We start from the raw sequence: 23755 nt of genomic DNA, 5'->3' as shown, positions 1-23755 counted from the left end.
GTTAAAGGTTCAGACAAGTATGAGGTGCGTGCCATATTGGATATGAAATTGAGGGCAGGAGTTCCACATTATCTCATTGATTGGAAGGGGCACGGCCCGAAGATCGCTCCTGGGAACCACTAACCAACATATATGCTCCATTGCTACTTCGCTGTTTCCATGCCTCCAGGGGGGTGGGGCGCTCTTTGGGGGATGGCACTGTCATGCCTGCATGCCCTAAACCTAAACATCAGAGATCTCATGCTCTCACTGCACACAGAACAGCCAGACCATTCTACACCCACTGGAGTCTCTTCAGCAAACTCCCGGGGAAGCATCCTTTTTAACAAAAGCACGCACGGTATACTTATTCATTGTTTAGTTTATCATCAGAGACACTTCTGTTCCTTTAAATCAGAACATGTCACGTGGTTTTTGGAAGACATACGCGTTACGCGAGTCTTCACGTGACTTGTACATAAATCGGGAAGAGTTTCGGGCTCCTTGCTTCTGATAGTTTTTCATTCAAAGCTTGGAGTTCTGTCCCGCAGCTTCGCTCTATTTTTTCCTGACGGCGTTACAGTGCCTCCGTTGGCAGTATTCTCCTCCCATTCTCCCGGAGGACTTGGCTGTCCCTACTGCCAACCTTCCACCGCAGTTCTCAGCGGTGCATCGCAAGACAGCTTTCTATGCTCCTTCCATCCGGAGCAGTCGGCTTCTCCACTCCGCCGAAATTTCCTCTGCGTTCTTCAGCGGTGCAACGGACTCAATAGCTTTCACTCCAATTCCGCCTGGAGTCGTCGGCCCATCCCCTCGCCGACAATTACATCACATTCCTCTGCGGAGCAACACACAACAACATTAACGCTCCTTCTCATTTGGAGCCAACTGCTGACCATTCCACCACTTCACATATCTTCAAGGTTCATAATCAGTCTTCTCAGCACGCCCACTCCACCAAAGCAAGCTAACCCCCTCCAGCTCCCATTACTCATACTCGGGGAACAGGGGAACACTAGGTTAGATATTCCAGTCAGTAGCCTTTCTCTCAGCCTGTCATTTGACTCCATCCTCATTAAGGGTTTACCTGTCATTTGATTAAGGGACCTTGACTTTCCTTGCTCCAAATCCACTGAGGTTTTCCATTCCGGACCAGTGCACTGAACTTAAGGACGCTACCTTGAATGCGCCAACCCGTTTCTAGTGCGGCCCTCGTTCCGTTCGGGGTAGTACTAACAACCTTCCCTATTTCGTTGTTTCCTTTGAGGACCTTGGATTTTGCATTTTGCTGGGGACTGTTCCTATCACAGGTTAGTGTTGTTTAGAGATTGTAACATTCAGATTGGGTTTGGTATATACTAAGTCACTCATTTCTTTTAACAGTCCTGTGATCTTGGTCTCTTACACGCCCATTCCACTAATTACTCTTTAGCTGTCTTTTTCACCCAGCTAGAGAGTGACAGTTGGAAGGTCTGATTCTCAACAGACATCGTCCTACTCCTCTTCACTACGGGGCAAGTCTGACTGTATCCTCTTCCATCAGTATCCTTTCATTGATGTACTAGTGTTGTTGTAACACTGGGACATGTTTTTAACCAGGTGCGATAACCCTGTATTTTTGGGACGAGACGCGTCGACTTTCGGGATTGGAAAGAACCTCCACCTTGTCTGTCGACGTTCGGTCGAAGTTTTATGGGCGGCGGAGTTTGTCTTACGGGGCTCGTCATGGGGCGACTGGGATTTCGAGTGCCTAGAGGACAGTGAATCTACTGATCTCCCCCTAGATGCCGAATCTGGGCTTTTGGTCGGCAGCGCAGACATCACCGCAGGGCGTGCGCTTAGTTAGGGAAGAAGTGCTCTTGCCGTCAGGTGTCCCCACGGAGCCGCCGGCCTGTTTTCTAGGTTGGGGGCTTGCATTTGGGAAGTTGCCCTTCGGAGCTCGCAGTCTGAAAAAGACGGCGACGCTGCCGTCACCGGAGGCTCCCTCCACGTCCATGGCGGCCTCGACCTGCATGGCGGGATGGGTCCAGCATTTGGTTCTTCGATCTTTAAGGGTCTTAGGCTTAAAGAGCTTGCAAGCTCGACAGTGCCCTTCGTCGTGGTCCAGACACAGAGCACACTCTGCGTTTTCGGTCCACGGAAGTGTTTTATTACATGTGGGCATAATTTAAAGGGTGTCCTATCCATGTCTGGGAAAAGCAGCCAGGCGATAAAGGGAAAGGGTGGGAAAATGCATTTTACACAACCACCCCCCACTCTCCCTACTGTATGAGCCTTCCAGCGCTGAAAGGGTCAGTTGAAACTTAACTTTGTCTGATGGCGTTGTGTTGTCTTTTCCACCGCGTCGATGAATAGGACTATGTCAGAAGGAAAAGGACAGAGAGAGTAACTATATTTCAACTTTTCTTAAGCAAATGGAGTCAGCAAGAAATAGAACTCTGCAAGAAACGTCCACTCACGATGGCTGAAAAACACAATCTGAGGGACCTCTACATGTGAAGGACCATGGGTATATTGGACGTCACACTAGGGATAGTATTACTGGCACGCCCCGTCAACGTCCCTTTGAGTTTCGAAAACTAATACTCGCAGCTTCCACTAGATGTCAGCCTATGCATAGCATGTGATCTAAGCAGATTCCACAAGCCTCAGAAATAAATATATATATATATATATATATATATATATATATATATATATATATATATATATATATATATATATATATATATAAATAATACATTACTCACTGTAATCTTATTTCTGATGCTTGCATCTACTTGGATTCACATGCTATGCATAGGCCGACATCTAGTGGAAGCTGCACAGTATTAGTAGTTTTTGAAATTCGAAAAGGGACGTCAACAGGCCATGCTGGTAATACTATCCCTAGTGAGACATCCACTGAACCCATGGTCCTTCACACGTCGAGGTCTCTCAGATTGTTTTGTTTCTGACATGACGTAGCATGAAGTGTAGCACGAGTTCAGGTGTATCAAAGCAGATATGTATCAGAGAAGCTCATAAACATCTTCATGCACCTTCTCTCAAAGGGGAGGAAGGGTGGGCGCATGTGAATCTAAGGGGATACAAGCATCGGAAATAAGATTAGCTGCTTAGATCACATGCTATGCATGGATTAGCGAGCAGTGTTAGAAGAAGGTAGTGGGTTGTGAGAAGGTCCAGAGGCAAATATAGGTTTTAAAACCGCTTGTCCCACCTGTGTTTCTGCTTTGGAATGAGTGCCAATGCAGTAGTGCTGAGTGGAAGTATGTACCGAGCTCTATGTAGCTGCTTTGCAAATGGTGTCTAGCGGGACATGTGATAAAGGCCAAAGTAGCCCCTGTACCACTTGTGGAGTGAGCTCTTGGTGTGAAAGTCAGAGTTTTGCTTGATAATGAGTAACAGCTGTATGCATCCGACTATCCACCTGGAGATGGAATTTATTGGAAATGCTGTCTACTCTGCCTGGTGGTACAGTGACAAACAGTTGGTCTGTTTTCCTACGGTGTCTGGTCTTGTTTACATAGTAAAGGACAGCCCTCCATACATCTACTGTATGGAGTTTTTCTCAGCTGAGCTTGTTGGAGTCTGGAAGACGGGCGGTAGCTCAATTGATTGGTTCACATGAAATTTGGAAATGAATTTTGGTGAACACCTAGCTTGTGTACGTAAAACCAATTTGTCCTTATGTATGACAAATAAAGGGCCCTGCACTGACAATGCTTGCAGTTCACCAACTCTTCTTATGGAAGTAATGGCCACTAAGAAGGGAGTCTTGCATGTCAGTTGTTTAAGACTTAACTTCTGCATAGGATCAAAGGGAGGGCCCATGAGCTTTGCGAGTACTACATTGAGATCCCAGCCTGGGTTTGAAAATTGGAGTGTGGAGTCTCTTTACTCCTTCCATGAACGCCTTAATGACTGGAACTTTCCACCACAATACTTTACTCCGAGAGGTGGTGTTAGCTGATGACGCTGCCAAGTGGACCTTTATAGAGTTGAATACTAACCCTGAGTCTAACAAGTGGAGCATATAGTTAAGAATGTGGAATGGAGTACATTCTATGGGGTTTATTGGTTTAGACTGGCACCAAATTACAAATCTCATCCACTTGTCGAAATAACAGTGTCTGGTGTTTGGTTTACGTGCTTACTTGAGGATATCCATACATTGTTGTGGTAGATTTAGATGTCCAAAGTCCAGGATCTCAGGAGCCATGCTGCCAAGTTCAATGAGTGAGGTTGAAGATGTGCTGCTATCCCCTCCTCCCCCCCGCCCCCGTGTTGGGTCAGTAAGTTGGTCTGGCACAGGAGTTTGATGGGAATCGCACATTGCCAGTTTGCACAGATGTGGATACCATGGTTGTCTTGCCCACATGGGAGCAACTGGGATGAGAGTCATCTGCTCTTTGTGAATCTTGGTCACCACTCTGATCATTAGAGAAAGGGGGGGGAGCGGGGGTGGCGAGCGTAAGCACGTTTCTTTGATCAGCTCATTCATAGGGCGTTCCCCTTGGAGTCTGGTTGGGAAAACCTGGACGCGAGTCTAGGCATGCTTGTTTTCTCTTGTAGAGAATAAAGTCTAGTAAGGGGTAACCCCACTGAGAAGATGTAGTCTACGACATTGTGTCTAGTTGCCACTTGTGATCCTCTGGTAGGGGATCTCTGCTTAGCTAATCTGCCAGGGTGTCTAGTTCCCCTGCAACATGTTGGGAAGATAGGAACATCCCCCGTGTGAGTGCCCATTTCCATATTTTGTGTGTTAGCTTGGACAGATTTGAAGAATGTGCGCCCCCCTGCTTTTTGATGTAGAACATTGTAGTGGTGCGGTCGATTAGGATCTGTACAGATTGGTCTGTCAGCTGTGCTTCGAATGCTTGAAGCGCTTTGAATACTGCCAGAAGTTCTAGCAAGCTGATGGGGTTCTGTGCCGTGATGCGAGTCCACAGACCATGTGCTGTGTGATCAAGGTTATGTGCACCCCCCACCCGGAGAGTGACACGTCTGTCATAAATACTGCTTGCACCGACGGATAGTGGAAGAGTTTGCCCTTCAAAAGATTCTCCCTTGTCCACCAACGAAGGCCTTCTACTAGTGTTGGCGAAACGACCACTAGATCGTCCCACTGAGCGCTTCACCAACCGCTCCTGCATGGGGCACAGACCTGCCTGTGGGACCAGGTAAATGCAAGATGCCATCATGCCGAGCAAACATTGCTTTGCGTACACTTATCTGGTGACCGGCCCGATGCAGAGGCATTTGCAGTAAACATTTCTGGACCCTTTCTTTTGATGGAAAGACTACCCCCCCCCCATCCCCTGTTCTGAGTTTATGACAGCTCCTAGCAACGGTTTGGTTGTGTTTGAGACGAGGCTTGATTTGTTTCTCTTTATTGAGAAGCCCAACTGGAAGAGAAGGTTTATTGTTCGAGTGTTTTGCCTGCATATTTGGGGAGACATTCCCCCGTAATCAGCGAGTCATCCAGGTAGGGGTACACTGGGATTGCCTCCCTGCGCAGGTGTGCTGCAACCACCACCAATACCTTGGTTAATACTCTTGGGGCGGATGCTATGCCGAAGGGCCGCACTTTGAATTGGTAGTGCGGGTTCGCTATTTTGAAAACACAAGAACCTTCTGTGCGCTGGGAACATTGAAATATGAAAATAGGCATCTTTCATATCCAATTTTGCCATGTAGTCCCTCCGCTTTAGCAGTGGATTAATTGTTGTAGCATTGTCATGCAGAATTTCTGTGGCTTGACATAGATGTTTGCAGGGCGTATGTCTAATACTGGGTGCACTGTTAGATCTTTCTTTTGCACAAGGAAGTTGAATAGATACCCTTGGTTACCTGCTTCGTCGGGACGTTTTCGATGGCGGCCTTGAGCAACAGTGTTGCAACCTCCTCCAGGAGGATATGTTGCTCCTCTTTGGTGATTGTTGATGCGGGTGATGAGGGTCGCTAAAGTAGTTACACACAATAACCACCCGCTTCGGTTGATCGCTGCCACTTGTCTGAGGTGATTGCCTCCAAGGTGTGGGTGAAGTGCATTATTCTCCCACCAACTGGAGAGGCATGGGAGGGCACCTGGAGCAGGTGGTCCTGGTTTAGAAGGTGTAGCTCCACCTCTGGAAGTTGAGGACCTCCTCCGGCCACGAAATCTGCGCTGGCCTTTTTAGGAAACTTGCAAAGCCGGTCCCCGATTGCTTCCCCGGGATGAGCCCTGGCCTGGTCCATAACTGGAAGCACTTTGTAAGTTTTGGCCTTGAAAGCGGCAAAAATTACTTCCTCTTTGGCCTGGTGGTTTGTTAGTTAATTGGACTAGGGATTTCAGTGTGTCATACTCCTCTCTGGCCGATTTTAGTGCATCCTCAACGGCTTTTACAAACAGAACATTAGGCTCTATTGGCATGTTGAATAGCGTTGCACAAGTTTCCAGTTTGAAACCGGACTGGCAAAGCTATGCATGGCGTTTCAACATTGTTCCCTCTGCGACGATTCTGCCTGAGCCATCTGCGGCATCCAGATAGTTTCAGTATGCAGCCGGATACTGCTTTCCCCTAATCTACTCCTAGGGAGAGTTGTGACTTGAGGGGCTCAGGTGCCGATGCCATTGGAGCTGCAATCTCATCCCACTTATGGCAGTTATAACTCGCCAATAATTTGTTTGCAATCCTTGTCTGGAAGGCCGCTGAGGTGGCCACCTTTTTCCTCTAGAGTATAATGTTAACTTTCTTCATCTGGGGGCACTTCAGGGGACGCCAGCGGTGTATCTGCCCCCTTTTGTGTGGTAGTCACTACCAAGGAGTCAGGATTATGTTGACCCCTTATATAGAGTGGATCTGTAGGTGCAGGGCAGATCAACTTTTCAATACGTGTGTTTATGGCCCTTGTTTGGCTAGGCGTCTCGTGATGGCTGTATTTTCCTATGTATAGATTGGAGGAGGGTTATGAATTGGGTCATAAGCTTCCTTATCCCCTAAAATATCCTCCACAAAATCTTTATCCACCAGAGTCTCGGTTTGGATCTGAAAAGGCTCAGCTGCTTTTAAGAGCATGTCATTTAACTGGGGTTGATTGTCCACTGGTGCATCAAGATGGTCGGGGGAGGGCATGATGTAGACATCCTCATCGTCCTGATCGAAATAATGATCCCTTCCCCTTGGGCCTCCTGCTGTTCTGTGTCTGAATTAGTATCCATAATGCACTGGATCTAGCTGGGGAGTGGGCAAGAGGGATTCTGGGCTTTGCCTCTTTGCTGGGGGTTGTGATGTGGATGTGGCAGTAGTGGCTGGCATATTCTGTAGGTTCTGAAAGGCTTGAGGATTCTTTTCAAAGAAAGTCATCCTGCGCATTACCCTATCAATGTTCTCACAGGACCATTGGATGGAGCTAGGGCTGGAAGTTAAAGATGGTACAGATATGGGTTTCTGGAGTTTCCTGAGAAGGTTGCTTATTTTTTAAAGTACCTGCTAGGTTACTAGATGGTTTGACAAACCTTGTTAAGTAAAGGCGCTGGTGGGTGGTTCTTAACCAATTGTTGTAGCCATGAATAGCTTGGTTCTTAAATGTTGAAATAAAGAAGCAAACTCCTGACTTGTTCTCATCACTGAAGGTTTTATTTTTACACAATTGAACCCAAAAGGCCTAGCAGAAGAAGCTAGCTGTAAGTGAGAGGGGAGCCAACACGCGTTTCGACCGTAGTCTTTATCAAGGTAGTACAATGGTTGGTGATCCTGTATAAGGGTTTTAGCGCCTGGTGTGTACTTCCCAATTCTTCTGGGCAGTGGGCTGGATAACCAATATGTATGCAGGCAAGATGCGAGCCATGGTTCTGTGTTCCACCAGTTAGCGCAGGGGACCTTTTACCCTTTAAACTCAAACTGCCTGCTAGGCTACCCTTCTTTTGGGAATCTATACTCCTTTCCTTGTGAGGTGTATTACTACCTTTCGCCTTGAGGGAATGGTGCATTTTAGTAGACTGGTGGGAGTCTCAGGGACATGTTTTTGGATGAGATGTGATCATTTTGAGGAACTGGAACTTTTCGCCGATTTCGACGTGGGAGTCCGATATGAAGTCTCGGCGGGAGTGCGGTCCGAAGCTATGTCCTCGGACGCTCGGCTTTCGGCCGTTTTAGGCACGGCGTCCATGTTGCGTTGTAAGCACGGCTTTGCGGGCCTGTCATGTGGCGACCTAGAGAGCCCAGAGGACAGGGAATTTGTGGAGCGTTGCCTTGAAGCCGCGTGTGTTTGGTGCGAGTTGCACTTTGTGTGCTACTGCTGCCGGTCTCATCCCCAACAGTACCGCAGGCCTGTCTACCGGAGTTGGGAATTAGCACCTGGGAATCAATAGGTTCCTCTTCGTCATCCGAAAAGATGGTGATGCTGCAGGCGCTGGATGCCCCATCATGTCCAAGGCGGCCTCGGCCTGCATGGCATGCCCAACGTTTGCTCCTTCGGTCCATGAGCGTTTTACCTTCGAAGAGCTGAAGAGCTGACAAGCTCGACATGGCCCCCGTCGTGGTCCCGTCCAAGACAAACATTGCACACACGGTGCTGGTCTTTCCACAGAAACGTTTTATTGCAACTTGGGCAGAATTTAAATGGTGTTTTCCATGGTTTACAGCATTCTCTTAGTGAGCCCTAAGAAATATCCACTCTACCTACTGTTAGGGCCGAGGCCCGGTGCGGCCTTCCAAGGCCAAGGGGGTTCGTAGAAGCAGGGTCTTTGTACAACAATAGTCCTTACCACCGCCGTCGAGATGTTTGTCAAAAGTCAGCGATAAAAAGAACTAAATTATGTGTTAGCCGAAATAGGAACTCCGCGATTAAGCGTCCATCGATGATGGCGGAAAAAACAATCTGTGGGACCTCGATGCATGAAGGACCATGGGAACAGTTGATATCACACTAAGGATAGTATTACTGGCACGCCATGTCAACGTCAGTTTCTAAAACAACGTTATAAATAACCTATCATAACTGTAGTACTACGCAGCTTCCACTAGATGTCTGCGTATGCATAGCATGTGATCCAAGCAGATTCACAAGCCTCAGAAATATATCATATATATAAAATGTGCTTGTTGTGCAGGCATTGAGATGGTAGTCTCCAGTGTCAACAGGACAAGTAGAATCCTTATGTCTGTACGGTGTCTCACAAATGAGGGCGCATATTCCAGAAGTGGGAAAATTACTAATTTGAGTGGCTTGAGGTCAATAATGCAGCATTTTGGACTAGCGTAGCAGCCTTGCACATGACCTTTAGTACCCTTCAATCTACACTACCAGATTGTCAGGAAGTGGAGTTATTACCGCCTGCCACACATTTTTCACATGACCGTGAATTGTTTGCAGGTTAAAGGTTTCTATGCTGGCAATGGAAAGGAGACCTCACTCAATTACTAGTAACAAGCAAGTGAAAATTAAAAAACATTTCCATTCAATTTCATATCTAGTTTAGTCACTAGTATAAACCGTGCATGTTTTTAAGAACAGGTTTACTAAATGTTCTATACGTACCCCACCTTCAAACTTTCCAGAACTTAAAACAAACATTGTCAGAGACTAGTTAACGAATTTTGAAACTACGTTTTTTGGATTGCAACCAATGTTATCGGGTGGTTTTTTAGAAGCAAATATGTGCATAAGGGTGTGAAACCAAATATTGCTCTTGCCAATCGCCATCATTTCAGGGATTTAAAACCGGTACTCTGTTTTGGGCATTAAGAGTGCATCAAAATCAAGACAGTACAGAGTAGAGATTCATTCACTTTGCTTTAATGGGTCATTATCGCAAGAACTGGATTAAGCTTGCACTTTTTTTAGACGGTAATAAATAAGAGAACATCCTAAAGAAATGCAAGTAATAATTAGGTCAAAGATTTATGGTTTGGATTTTAGGTCAAAGTTACATTTGAGGTGTGCTACACACTAACTCATCTTGCCATTGTTAAATGCTACTCAATGGGTGAAGTCTGAGGCATGCTATATTAGCCATTTCCCAAATACTTGAACACAGTTTGAATTATTGCCTGTAATTCCAGGGAAGGTCAAGTTACTGGTTCTTCCAACTGTAAGCAACTTAGAGCACCAGTGATTGAGCAGGTGAGAATTAAAAATGAATACAGTTGTGTCATTTTAGTTTCATGGTTGTCATAAAACTCAAACCTTGAAGGTGTAGCATCTCAGAAAATATCTAGAAACAACATTGGACTATTTGGTGTAAAAGTTTATGCCTCCACATACCGATTCTCCATTTCGCCTTAACAGACACGTCCTGTTACCCCTTTAGTGGGCACAACAAAAATCTAGACAAGCCTCAAATGGTTACCTGCATTTCTCTAGCAATGGTGTCTTTCATAGATTTGCATGCTCTAAATATTCATCTTTAGGCTTAGAATCCTCTGTATGACCAGAAGTGTTCTTATATATTAAAAAAAAACCTTCATTCTCTTTAGTGATCCATATACCCCCTTTTAGGCCTTTTGCTCTGTCTAATGCTAGTAGCCCATAAGCTTCACCCGCAGATAACGATGCAAGATACGAATGCTTGAGGACTAATTACACATATGCATACATGTAAGGTTAAGCTGGTAAGCAGAATACAACCTCTTCTGAACCTTCTGCTTTCTTTACAGGGTACAGGTAATTGCAGCCAATATTCAGTGAACAACTGAAAATTCCAGGATATTGGGAAACCTCGAAAACACATGCACGTCTCCTGCAGGGTTTCCAGAAGTACTCAGCATCCTTCCATGAAGGCATCTGCGATCACTCTCCGCCCACTAGGTTCCAAAACGAGGCTCCTGTCAGCAGGGTCCGTTTCACTTTCATTATGCACCAAGAAAGGCTGCCATGAAAGGCCATTGTCAGTTCATCCTGTATTGTAAACTATGGGATATTAAATGGAGTAAAGAGTTTTTCAGATCAACTACTGGATGTGGAGATCTGGGAAGCCATCCGGAGTGGAACTGCAGGGTTTAACAGTGTCCAACCACACACCATGGTAAATAAGGGCGCAGCAAGCCTTGGAGTAATGAGATCAGGAGTTTAAGTATAAGGTTGAGTTAACAAAGTGGTTGTCAAAACAGACTGTGTACACCAGTAAATATGAAATAAATACTTTTGAAAATTGATGCAACTGCCTTAGTAATAGAACACTACAAGTAAAATACTTCAAATACACACAAAAATCAGTGCCCGTGTCTGAGGCACTTAGCACATGTTAAAATAAAGTTAACTGAAATACTGTTACAAAAGCAAAGTGGGGGGGGGGGGGAGGAGGTTTGCTTATTGCTCACATGCCAACCCTGGGCTAGGAACAAGTGTTCAATGTTTTAGGTAAGGAACAGTTTGATAAACTGGGGGGCCTGGGGGCGAGAGATGTCAAAACAGTCAACGCCCATGCACAGGAAAGAATGGGATCAACTCTGTAGTGAAGTTGTTACAGAGTGGGTTCAAATGCTGGCAATTAATGGTTTACTGTGTAGAACAGGGGCACACACTATTTCAGGATTCTTGGGGGACCCTAGGCTGGATGCATGCGGGTGGCATGGTAAGGATGCATGCACAGGGAACCCGCCAAGGCTTACAGTATTTTGGCTGAAACTAGTACGCGTACCCTTCTACGCATTGATGAGATAACGGCACAGCTTCAGCGCGCGCAGGCAGAGCCACGCATCTCTCCCCCAACTTACGATGAGAAAAACACTGCTGGGCATCAAGCTGGCTCCCCAGCAGAGAGGTGAACGTACCCTCTGATAACACGAAACATACTATAAAAAACAAAACGCCTCATGGTTCTCCCGCACTAAGCAGTGGCATAGTAGTTACATTTCTAAAACAGATCACACAGGCAACGTAACTATAGCCTGAAGACACTCAGGAAGCAGACCAGAAGCACAACAGGATAACCAAGCTCATACTACGCAGAGCGGTCCGTGAAGCAGCTGGAAAGACCACATGGGCAATAGGCAAACGTACCCGCGAGGCAGATGGCAGCAAAAAGGACACTTGGTACCAGCGCCGCTTGCACAGCCCATCAAGCTGTACCACGTGACAGGCAGGGACAGCATACTGCATGGAGAAGCAGGGAACAACCGTTACTAAATAGTGCTGCAAGCAGTCCTGCATTGAGCAGAGTGCATCGCGAACTAGCCAGACAAGGAGGTGTCGCTTGCCCATTTACCTGCCCGACAGCAATTGACCATGGGTGGAGCACAGAAGACACCCACAGCCTGAAACACATGCAGAGACTGTAGGAAACCACCAGGTGCTACGTACTGGCCATATTAGACGTGTGGGCGGCCTTGGATGGTCACAGCCCCAACAGAGACTTTTTTACTACGCTGATAGTACTACTACAACAACAGCAGCAGCAGTACAACCAGGGAGCGGTGGGACAGGACATCCTACCTTGCAGCTGAAAACGGACTCCCCGGTGCACAAGTGCACCAACTGGGTACAAAATCAGCCTTAACACGCGTACCGCAGACATTGGCCGCAAGCAACGGCACAGAGGGAGAAGCCACACTACTGACAGTTGGTCGCTATATATTGAACACATCGTAGGCTAGCCACAGAATGCCTAGAGGAGCCCACTCCAAAAAGTGTGGAGCCATTAAACAAATTTACGAAATCCACCCCAAGGGGACTACAACAGGAGGGAAAGGTGCGACCACCCTGAAGAACTCCACACAGCGACAGCATCAGCTGTAATGGATCTACCAGAGGTTTTTAACTCGATACAGCAAAGCTTTGCAGCCATCAATTATAAACTGGATGGTATCACTGCCAATGTCGCAACGAACCACAACCAACTCGAGAAAGCCACAAAGCGAAAAACAGAAGTGGAGACAAGAATCGGCATGACAGAGGACACTCTCAAAGCATTGCAGACCACGGTCACCAACATGGCCAAGGATCTGGTCACGGTCAAACTTGAATGCGAAGATATGGAAGCAAGGTTGCGCCGTAATAATATATGCATTGTAGGCATGCCCGAGGATGCACTGAAAGAACCGATGAACTGGCGGCAGAAGAACTTTTGGGGGAACTGCTAGGCGACCTCGGATGGTCGGCAATGTTCGTGGTCGAGAGGGCACACAAATCGCTGGCTCCTCGTCCCAAGCCCGGTGCATATCCCAGACCAAACATTGCAAGACATATGAACTGTAGACACAGGGACCTGGTATTAAGAGCTGCAAGAGATAAACAGGAACTAAAGAAAGGTTCTAATGTAATACATATATTTCCCGATTACACCTTGGCAGTACAGCAGGAATGCAGAACATTCACAGGAGTAAAAAAGATGCTGAGAGAACGGAATATCCCCTTAAGCCATGCTCTGCCCTGCCAGGCTGCGAATGCAACAACAAAACATGCTTTTTTTACTTTCCCAGAGGAGGCCACCACTTTTGTTGAAAGGGACATACCGCTACCCGACAGACATCTGGATCCGACAAGGGAACTGAATGACGCCCACACGCTTGACCACACAGAACTGCATTGGCGTACATGGCGACTGCCCCCTGCTAGATGAAAAGGAAGAATAATCACTGGACAATGCCGTCAACAAATTGACAAAACATGATGAAGAATCTGAATAAAGTATACTGGCGGAATTCATCATACATACTGGTAACGTAAATCTGGTCTGAAGCTGGAGATAAGTTATTCACTTGCTGCCCGAACCCCTGATCTCCACAGAGGCGATCACCTCCGAATGAGAGTGCATAGTTTAGTTAGTTTAGATTGTTTATTTGTAAAGCGCGGCCGAACCCTCGGTAGCTGGGCGCATAATCATGCAGACAACAGTTACATATCGTTGCGTGAAATCAAAAGAAATGGGTACATACATTCAATGCTACATAGAAGGGTACAATGAGAGTAGCAAATACAGTAGATCGTGAGGACCGGGTTACATTATGGTCCGCTTCAGGATGCGGTTAAATCATACGTTAGGAATTGGTGGAGACAGGCAAGTGCGTAGAACAGTGGCAGCGTGTTAGGTAGAGAGCCAGGATTTTACCATGGCTCTGAATGGCCAGAAGGAAGCTTCCGATCTGATAGCGAGAGGGAGTGTATTCCAGCATTGAGCTGCTATAACGGGGAAGCTGGAGCCTCCTGTTTTTAGATTGAATTTGGGGATCTTTAGTTGGTGCAGGTAGGGAGTTCTGGTAGGTCTAGAGGTGCTGTGTCTAGAGAATTTGTCAGATAGGTAGCGTGGGGCAGTCAGTGAAAGGAACTTGTGTGTAATGACAAGGGTTCTTAACTTAATCCTGTCACGGATGGGGAGTCAGTGGGCCTCTTTGCTGGCCATGGAGATGTGAGACTTACGCGGGAAGTTAAGAGCACATCTTAAGGCGTTATTTTGTAGAATATGGAGTCTGTTCAGATTTTTTTGTCGTGGAGCCCAGGAAAAGTGTGTTACAATAGTCTAATTTAGACAATATCATCACTTTAGCTAAGGTGAGACAACTGGAGGATACTTTTATAATGTTGCCATCAATGGTGAAGGATTGGTACCTGGAATTCAATTTATTGAGGCGGGCCTGGGATCCTACGATAAGTATTTCCGTCTTATCGTCATTGAGGCAAAGACTATGTGTGGCCATCCAGGCTTGAATTTCTAGGTAGATTTCGTTAAGCTTTGCAACATCTTTTCATAGCAACCAGTGAGTGTGATGAGGACCTGGGTGTCATCAGCGTAATTGGTGTAGCTGACACCCAGTTTGTCAAGGCGGTCGAAGAGAAGCTTAGTGAAGATGTTGTAAAGTGTAGGAGAGATGCAGGAACCTTGGGGGACTCCACATTGGATTGGGATAGGGTCAGCAGCCGCTGAGGGGGCGAAGACCCTAGTCGACCTGTCAGACAGAAATGACTGAATCCAATTGGTGGCATTCTGGGAGAATGCAGCAGCCGAAGAGAGGTATTGAATAAGGATCTGGTGGTCAGTTTAGTGGAATTGGTTAAGGAGGGTGTGGGGGGTGCTGGGTGCAGGATCGGGGTAACCATAGTTGAAGTTCGGGAACTATGAAGGGTGGGGAGGGTGAGGGGGGAGTACGGGAAGGGGAGTTGGGGAGTTAATGTTAAAACACTGCACAGACAACACGCCATCAGTCACTTTATGTTCCAAGAGGGAAATTGGTATGTTGAAGTGATATGGCCTAATAAATGATGGCTGACAGAAAGGTGGCCGAGATAAAATTACTGAGTTGGAATGTGAGGGGGCCGGGCATGCCCGTGAAGATGCGTAAAATAATGGCATATGTAAACAGACAAGGGGCACAGATCCTGTTCCTTCAAGAAACCCACTTATTAGAACAGCAGGCCTGCAAATTTGCACTGGATTGGTGGGGAGGGGGGCACCGCTATTATACATCTTATTCCACCAGAGCGCGTGGAGTAATGATGCTAATACACAGATTACCATTCACTCACTACAGCTCGGAAAGTGACCCGGACGGAAGATACGTGATGGTACACGGCAGGCTGGAGAGCGCGGAAATTCTCTTAATATAAATGGCCCCAATATAGATGAAACAGAATTCTATCAGGGTATCTTCCAGAAATGTGCTAAATATCCTACCGCCCAAATCATATGTGGGGGTGACTAACACTATACTGAATGTAGACCTAGACATGTCCTCTGTCACGCCCAGAACCTTAACAGGAGCCGCACATAAAATACATACATTGGATCTGAAACTGCTCGATGCCTGGCGAACATTACATGGGACACTAAAGGCTTACACATACACCACCACAGTGCCCGATATACACTCTAGAATAGACCTCTGGCTGATCTCTCGGAATGCATTAGGATGGGCCACAAAGACCGCAATACTCCCTGGGCCTAGGATCTTATCAAATCACTCACCAATAACACTGACTCGGGGATCCCAGAGAGCGCCCCACAGAAAGCCCCATGGCGAAAAGCGACCGCCCTGGCAGACCCGTTATTCTGCACTAGTATGGCTAAGCACGTAACCGAGTTCTTCGAGAACAATGATGGGTCGGTGTCTAAAATAGTGACATTATAGCAGGCATTTAAGGTATATATCAGGGGGGTAGCTATGTCCACAGAATTTTGGGTACTCCAGGATATCAGGAATGAACTGCAGAAGAAAGAGGCCACAACAGCTAACTTTCAGATACAATACACGACCAATCCCATGGCACAGACAGTGGCTTATATAAAAAATAAAAGATGAATTCCAGGGGGCGGCAGACAGTGAACTACGCTACTGCGACAGGCAAGCGGCCTCCCTAAGGTACGGGGAACAGGAAAGGCCTGGGAACATTTTGGCAATTATGGTATGGGGAGAAAGAGGAAGCACAAGTATTCCGTGTATAGCCAGAGAAGACGACATAGTGGTTACCAAGCAGGATGCAGTTAGCGAAGTGTTCAAGTTCTAAGTTAAACTGTACTCCCCTCCTCTCCCAAAGTTATGCCACGGACAAGGAAATTGATTAGTATCTATAAAAGATACCTACCACTCTTGTCGGAGGAAGTTCGAGGTACCCTAGTTAACCCATTGACAATAGAGGAGCTAAGAACTATAAAAGCTCTACCAGGGGAGGTGCAAGGGGGGGGGGGGGGGGAGAAGAGGGGGCACTGGGCTTGGATGGGTTGGGCGCAGAACTTTATAAAGAGCTTGTGGAGATACTCTCTCCCAGTCTTCATTCACTTTGGGTGGAGCATTAGAAACCAGTGAATTACCACATACCACCCGTGGAGCAGTTATAACGCTGCTCCTCAAACCCAGGAAGCCTCCGGAGGAATGTGGCTTGTACCGCCCTCTGTCACTTATAAATACGGACGCAAAAATATTCACCAAAATACTTACCCGATTAAAACCTTTAATGCCCCACATGGTACATGAAGACCAGGCTGGGTTTGTAATAAGCAGTTTCACAGCATCTACCATCAGGCGGTGCTACAATAGAATAGTTAAGATACCAGGGGAAGCCAAAGGTGCGGCAGTCGCCCTAGACATGCAAAGAGCGTTCGACACGGTACACTGACCCTTTCTATTTAGAGTGCTGCACAATTAAAGATTCTGTCCAAATTTCATCAGGTTGGTTTGCTTGCTCTACACTCGACCATACATTAGGGTATGTGTTAACGGGATACTATCACAGGTCTTGGAACTGGCAGGAGGTACAAGACAGGGTTGCCCTCTTTCCCCAATGCGGTTTTCTCTAGTAATAGAACCGTCAGCAGATCTACTGAGGGCACGACAGCCAGACAGGGATAAAAATAGCAGGCAAAACAGAATTGATAACCCTGTACGCGGACGATATGTTACACATTCGTGACCCCGAGTGATACCTCTGGAAAGTGATTAGCGCGGTTCATACATTTGGGGATTACTCTGGTCTCCGGCTTAACACAGCCAAATCTGAGATATTCCTGTTGACAACCGTGAAGCCCGCAGAGCTGTATGGGCTTCAGTGGGCACCTAATAAAGTTAAATACCTGGGGGTGGAAATAGCACACAGCACAACAGGCATGCACGCTCAACTACGGGGAACTAATGGAAGCACTATGTGCCAAGTTACGGTGGAACCAACTCCCGATTTTTCTAATGGGTAGGCTGGCACTGATCAAAATGATTATTGCTCCCCAAGTTGTTTTACTTGTTTAGTACGGTCCCAGTATGGCCACGGAAAGCCAATCTCAGGAAAATACAGGGGCATGCTCAACGTTCGTATGGAAGGGGCAAGTGCGGGCCAATTGGAAACACCTCACCATGCCATTTGAGAAAGGGGGATTGTCTTCCCCAAACTCTGAATTATACTTTCCATCAGCCCAGGCCTACTACACCATGTACTGGGCAGAAGGTGCCCCTACTGCAGCACATGTGGCTCTAGAGACACAGGGACAGAACCCAGTATATTTATTACACAGACTAACGGCAGGGAGGGTAGGCGGTTACAACTATATTGACCCTCCCCTGGTCACGTGCAGAGCGTGGACAAGATTAATAGACCAGCCAAGCAACACTGATGTATGACCCAAATATGCCTGTGTGGGATGCACCCTACTTCTCTCCAATGCAGGACACAGCTTTGGCAGCGCACTGGCGGGTTAAGGGGGTACTCCAGTTTAGGGACCTATTCCAAGACCATACTTTTGTGAGCTGTAACTGTAGGTGATATCCAGTTACAAAAGCTGCAGTACATTAGACTGCGTTCTGCAATGGCAGTGGTGTGGGAAGATTTCACAGAGGAACCCTCGGCACATCCGTCCCTGGGATATATAGTCCCTGGGATATATACTTACATATAACGGAAAGAGGAATTCAGCCGCAACACTGTACAAAATTACATTATCCACCAGGGAAGTTAAAACACCTGATGTAAAAAAGGAATGGGAAGAGGACCTGGGGGGAGTCCCTAACTGATATACAGTAGGCACAAGTATGCAAGTTATCGAAACAAATCTTGTATTTCAAGATATCGCCTAATACACTACAAAATAACAGAGTGCACGTCACTCCTGCCAGCCTCAAAAGCATATGTAACAGGGAAATGTCCCAGGGGTGATAACGAAGGGGCGGGAATACTGCACGTTATGGTCATGTCGAAAACTGGGCGACCATTGGTCTGATGTATTCCCAGCTCTAGAAGAAATGATAGGCCAGCCTATGGACTGGAACACTAGTATATGTATGTTAGGCTATGTGGAGAAAATGAACCCAATTAAGCGTAGACTGTTAAACATTGGCTAAGCAGACATTACTGATGCATTGGAAGAGTAAAAATCCACCTGTGAAGGATGAATGGATTGAAGCCATGACCTGGGCTAACGACAATGAGGAGGTATACTCTGGCCTGCTACCAACGGCAAGTAGACCAAAGGACATCTGGGGCGTTTTTAGGCAGTTCCCATTTGCGAAAGGTACAACTGAGGAGGACCAAGTAGAAGCAACATAAAGCATGTATGAGATCTGAGAAATACACGCCCCCTCATACAACTGTACTGTTAAATGTGATTGTATGTGACAGTGTAATATCTGTGCAAGTTAAAATACAAAAAAACGACTGTTCTGCCCTGTTCTGTGGGTAAATGGGTCAGCTAGGACCTTTTGCAGTAAGCGGCTGACCAGATGGACACATCACAGAAGCTGATTTGAAGGCTGCTAAGTTTGTGTTCGAAGTGCTCATCAAGATACTGGAACTTATGCAATGACATGAACCAGAACAGTGCGTTCAAAGGGGAGCTGCGGAAGGTGGCGGCAGACAGCCAAGTCTCTGGTAGGGTTTTCTCCTTCTCTTAAAAGGATCTACTGAGGGCAGGTCTGCCTCATTTGGGGGATTCCAATGTTTCTAAGGTTGGAAGGCCAGACAAGATTATTTCTGCCCCCTCACAGCTTAGGCAGAAGAAGCAGTAGCCCTCAACCCACAAGCTCCCCTCACTTTTCTTGAGCCAAAACAATGCTGCTTCAACCTAATTTTACACCCATGTTTCCATCTGGAAAAATGGAGGGCAATTTCTTTTTGGTCCTCTGCCACCAGGCTGGAGAACATGCTCCCTTTACTCATACTCGTCACTCTTGACCTCCCCTGCTCCATCTTGAATGCATTTGGCTTCTGAGATCCTGCAGCGTTCGGACAATCGGACCAGGGTAAGAGGCTCCCCATACCAGAGTTGGGCAGGGGTTCTTTTCCAGGCTGTTCACTGTGCTTAAAAACAACCTGTGCACCGGCCTGGGCTGGTCCTCATTCAATACCTTCCTCCTCTTAGGTGCTGATTCGGTCTGCCCTGTGCCTTTAGTTTTCAGTTTTGTTCTGTTGAGGGTGTTACCTTAGACAGGGATTAAATAAGAATCCAGAGCGCTGCGACTCCTGACATTTAATCAAGTTTTGGGGAGTTACAGAACAAATTGATGAATGTGTTCTGATGTATTGTGTTATACGAAGAACCTATGATTTTTTATGAAAGGGTATGTTTGATTAAAATAATTGTGTGATGTTTATACAGTTGTTGCGTGATATTTAACACAATAAGATCCAGTGGGCCACACCAGATGTGTGCAGGTAGGGTTCTGGACAGTGCTTGCCCCGACTTATTTAATGTGTTTATTGCTTAGGGACTTCGGAGTCAGTCCTGTTTTTACTACAGCACCCGCTTAATAAACTATAACATAATTGAGCTTATTTTTAACTATTGAAATAGTGAGTGTAGTCCCCCCTCACTCTAGTATCAGAAGACTGAAAAAGAGGCATGATTTTCACAGGTTTTACTCTCCATAAAGAAAGAAGACAGTCTTTCACATAGCCTAGATTACTAATCCCTACAAAGTAAAAAAAGGTGTATGCTAGGATGGCTAAAATGAAATGCAGTCATCTGTCCCGAATCATACTCAACTAGTTCCTTTCACTGCTTCTATTAAAAATAATAAAAAATAAAATAAAAACTACACTTCAAGACATGCATTAGGCCATTGACCCAATAAAGGGTGGATGCCTGCCTCGGACCCCCACCCTGGTCTCCTTTTAGTATAGGACCGTGCCTATGAGAACAGACCAAGAGTGCAGTTTGTGTACTGCTGGAGTACCATCTACTGTCATGATGCTACAACCAGGTCTTTCTGTCCTTCACTCAAATCAGAGGAAGGAGAGGAGCCCGAGAGAGGAGCAGAGACTACTTTTCACTGCCCGTCGCCGGATTTCTTCCTTCTTTCCCCACTCTCTGGCTTCTTGGTGTTGCTAGTCTCGGGTCTCTCCCCACCTCCGGGCTTTTCTCAGCGTTTGCCTTACTGCCCATCTTGCAGTCCAGTGGAGCCACCATGTACTGGTTTGTTATGGGCAGTGATCCTTAGGAGACTGATGCAGTCCGAGCGGTGCTTTGCTCTGCTGTGCCATTGACTGGACTATTCTGCTCAGGTCCACGTCGGCTGCTGAGTCTATGCACATCAGGACCAGTGGGTGGTTTTTCGGCGGGGGCCTTTCCTCAGCCCTCCAATACACACAGCTCATGCTCGTTTTGCAATGTAGGCCATCTCTGGTAACGAGTCTGCGAGGAGTTGCTGCACCCACCAGGTGCACACTGTGGCCTGCCAGGTCTCGTGTGGTGATTGCTCTCTTCTGCCAGCCACACCCAGTGTGTTCTCCGGCCTCCTTGAACTCCAATTCTATTAGTCCAGTCGCTGCCAGGATTCAGAAGTCTGTTCTTTCAGCTTTTCTGTGATTTCCCATAAGGAGTGAGAATAATGTGGGTCAGAAATCATGCCATCCATTAGAGGGGTCAATGTGTTACGATACACCTTTGTTCCTACATACCACAATAAAGGGGTCAGTGTCAGTGGGGAGGGGGAGGTGGTTGTTGCTTAAAGTCCCTCTGGTGGTTTCCTTTCCTGTCTTCTAAGGGGGGAGTCTCCTCCAGAGCGGTCAGCTTACTTTGGGCCCTAGACAGTGTTAAAGCAGGCTCACCTCTCCAGTCCCAAAGGGGGTGGCTCCCCCTGGGGGAAAAGGAGGCAAACTCCTTGTACTCATCACAAAACACTTACCTGCAGGCCTTGCAACGTTTTTCCCCTTCCGGCCCCTGGGGCCTGAAAGCCGCTGCCAGCACTCGTGCGAGGCATGGGGAGTGGCTTTGTCATCAGCAGATTTCAGTATGCAGCCCCTTTTTCCCACAATTAACAGACTGCAGACAAAAGACAGCATATAGGTGAGAATTGGTTATAGGAGCCTCTGGATTAGCATGGGGGTCCATTGGAAATTCCTTCCTCTGCTTCCAAGAGATCATCTGGGTGAATGTAATCTACCTTTGTGGTTTTAACAGGAGTGTGAGGGAAACCTCAAAAGGCAGGCAGTGCTTCCACTATAGGCGACTGGTGTCCTGTAAGAAAACACATTTTTGACATGGTGCCTTGAAAATATTGAATTATTTCAGGGTGGGCTCCCAGAGGACTGTAGGCAACTTCCTCAATTTCTTCTACTTTATTTCATCCTCGCTGTCAGATACATTTATCTTGTAAGCTCTTTCAACGCATATGACCAGGTCAGTGCACAGTGCTGTATTATGAAGCCAGCCTCGGGCTGAGCATTTCAAAGTGGAAGAAATGGTTGGCAGGGCTTTGGCGTCCGTAGTTTTAGGCGTTTCCCTTCTGGCACCAAGGGTGGAGGGGGAAAACGGTTAGGTAATTTTGTTTGTGAGGATCTTTTCATGTCCTCCTCTACCCAATTACACTCTACTCTGGACCTCAACAGCTATGGGGGCTTTCAACAGCACAGCCTGTATGACTGGGAGATTTTGGTTGACTTGGGATGTGGTGGAAGTGTGGCCTTATGGCACTCAGAACCAGGTTTCGGGGGTGTGTTCGCTAGGCAATATGTTTAGAATTAATTAAAGCGTTCTGCGGCATCTTTGGGCATCAACCTCGAAGTTGCAGTGTTTGGGGGATGAACAGCCGGTGCCGACTACAGCCACGGAAGATTTCCATGGCTAGTGTGTTAGGTACAGGATTTAATGAGCGGCAACGGAGGATGCTGTGGGAGGATGCTGTGGGAGGATGCTGTGGGCGATCTGAGGGGCTACATTTAGCAGACGAGAGAATGGCTTCAGTGTAGGGTGACCAGATTTCCAAAACAAAAAACCAGGACGACCAACATAAAAGAGGGACTACCCCATTGCAGCCCACCAATTACCGCCCCCTCCCCCCACAACCACCATCCAATCCTATTACCAGAACTTCTCCTTTATATAAACTGTATATGATCTCATTTGTGGAGTTTTGTCTGTGAATCTTGGCATGCTAATTCAAAACAGGCGTTTGCTCTAATTGATATAACATGGCTTGCTGAACACTCATTTTCAAGCCAGTCTCTGTGGTACAGTCAGTCTTGTCGGGACTTGTACCTGAAAGGTTAGGGGTTCGAGACAATCCCCCAACTTCAAAATTCTGCAAGTTTTCTGAAAATAAATTACAGTTTTAATGACGTAGTCACCCAACCCTGCAAACCCCAGACGGGGTTTCTAAAATGAAAAAAACACTGGGACCCCGGCTGATTTCCCTAGACTATCCTGGGAAAACCGGGGCGTCTGGTCACCCTATTTCAGTGGAGCAAATGAGACCCCCTTGGAAACTGATGTTTGGGTGCCAGTCATTTCCAGTTTCCTGACTTATTCAAGTCTCAGGTTTTGGTGTTCCGAGGGCTCTGCCTCAATGGCATACGCTGCCCTGCAGTTGAGTTTTGTACACTGAAAAGGTAGCCTTGACGTAGCCCAGTGTAAGAAGCAAAAGTGATCATTCCATGGGAACAAAATTGCACCATGGGCAGAATTTGAACAGTGTTCTACATTTAGAGAGCAAAGGCTGAGAAAGCAAATGGAAAATAAACACTTTTAACCCAGCAAAAGCTTCGGCCCTCACTCCGCTCCCAGGGCCTGACACATCCTTTATAGGTAAACTGTCTGTTTTATTTATTATCCGATTGTGTGCTTTAAATGCACCGAAAAACCAAACAGTTATCTGGAGAAACATCAGTTTCAGCGAATAGGTCGCTTTATGACTGTTACTCCCAACATGAGTGGAAAAGGCCAGCTTTTAAAAACCCTGCTCTAATTTTAACTTTCAGGGCGTCCCCACCTACAGGAAGACTGGTCCCCACTTTTTGATTAAACCCTTATATGGGACTCCTCGTCATGATTAGACTTATTCCCGAAAATGTCCATACATTAGGGGTTTGGCCAAAAATAATTTTCTTTTCATATAGCTACGATTGAAAATGCATCAAAACCAACATTAATGCATCACTG

The 23755-nt window shown here is 46.7% G+C and overlaps 1 protein-coding gene across 2 annotated transcripts in view; it reads right to left on the bottom strand.

The window, feature by feature from the left end:
* The window catches only part of USP10 (ubiquitin specific peptidase 10), a 943776-nt gene that overhangs the window by 839997 nt on the left and 80024 nt on the right, over positions 1-23755 (bottom strand). The window contains exon 3 of one of the 2 annotated variants that reach the window (XM_069636257.1): positions 13419-13517. The exons of the other annotated variant lie outside the window; for it this stretch is intronic. Coding sequence (XP_069492358.1) covers positions 13419-13517 — 99 coding nt within the window. The remainder of the gene's footprint in view (positions 1-13418; positions 13518-23755) is intronic. 2 annotated transcript variants of the gene reach the window in all.

This window comes from Ambystoma mexicanum, chromosome 1q, assembly GCF_040938575.1.
Source record: "Ambystoma mexicanum isolate Mex_15411 chromosome 1q, UKY_AmexF1_1, whole genome shotgun sequence".
NCBI lineage: Eukaryota > Metazoa > Chordata > Amphibia > Caudata > Ambystomatidae > Ambystoma > Ambystoma mexicanum.
The sequence above is the reverse complement of the archived record's forward strand: the minus strand, read 5'-3'. Positions and strand labels throughout refer to the sequence as shown.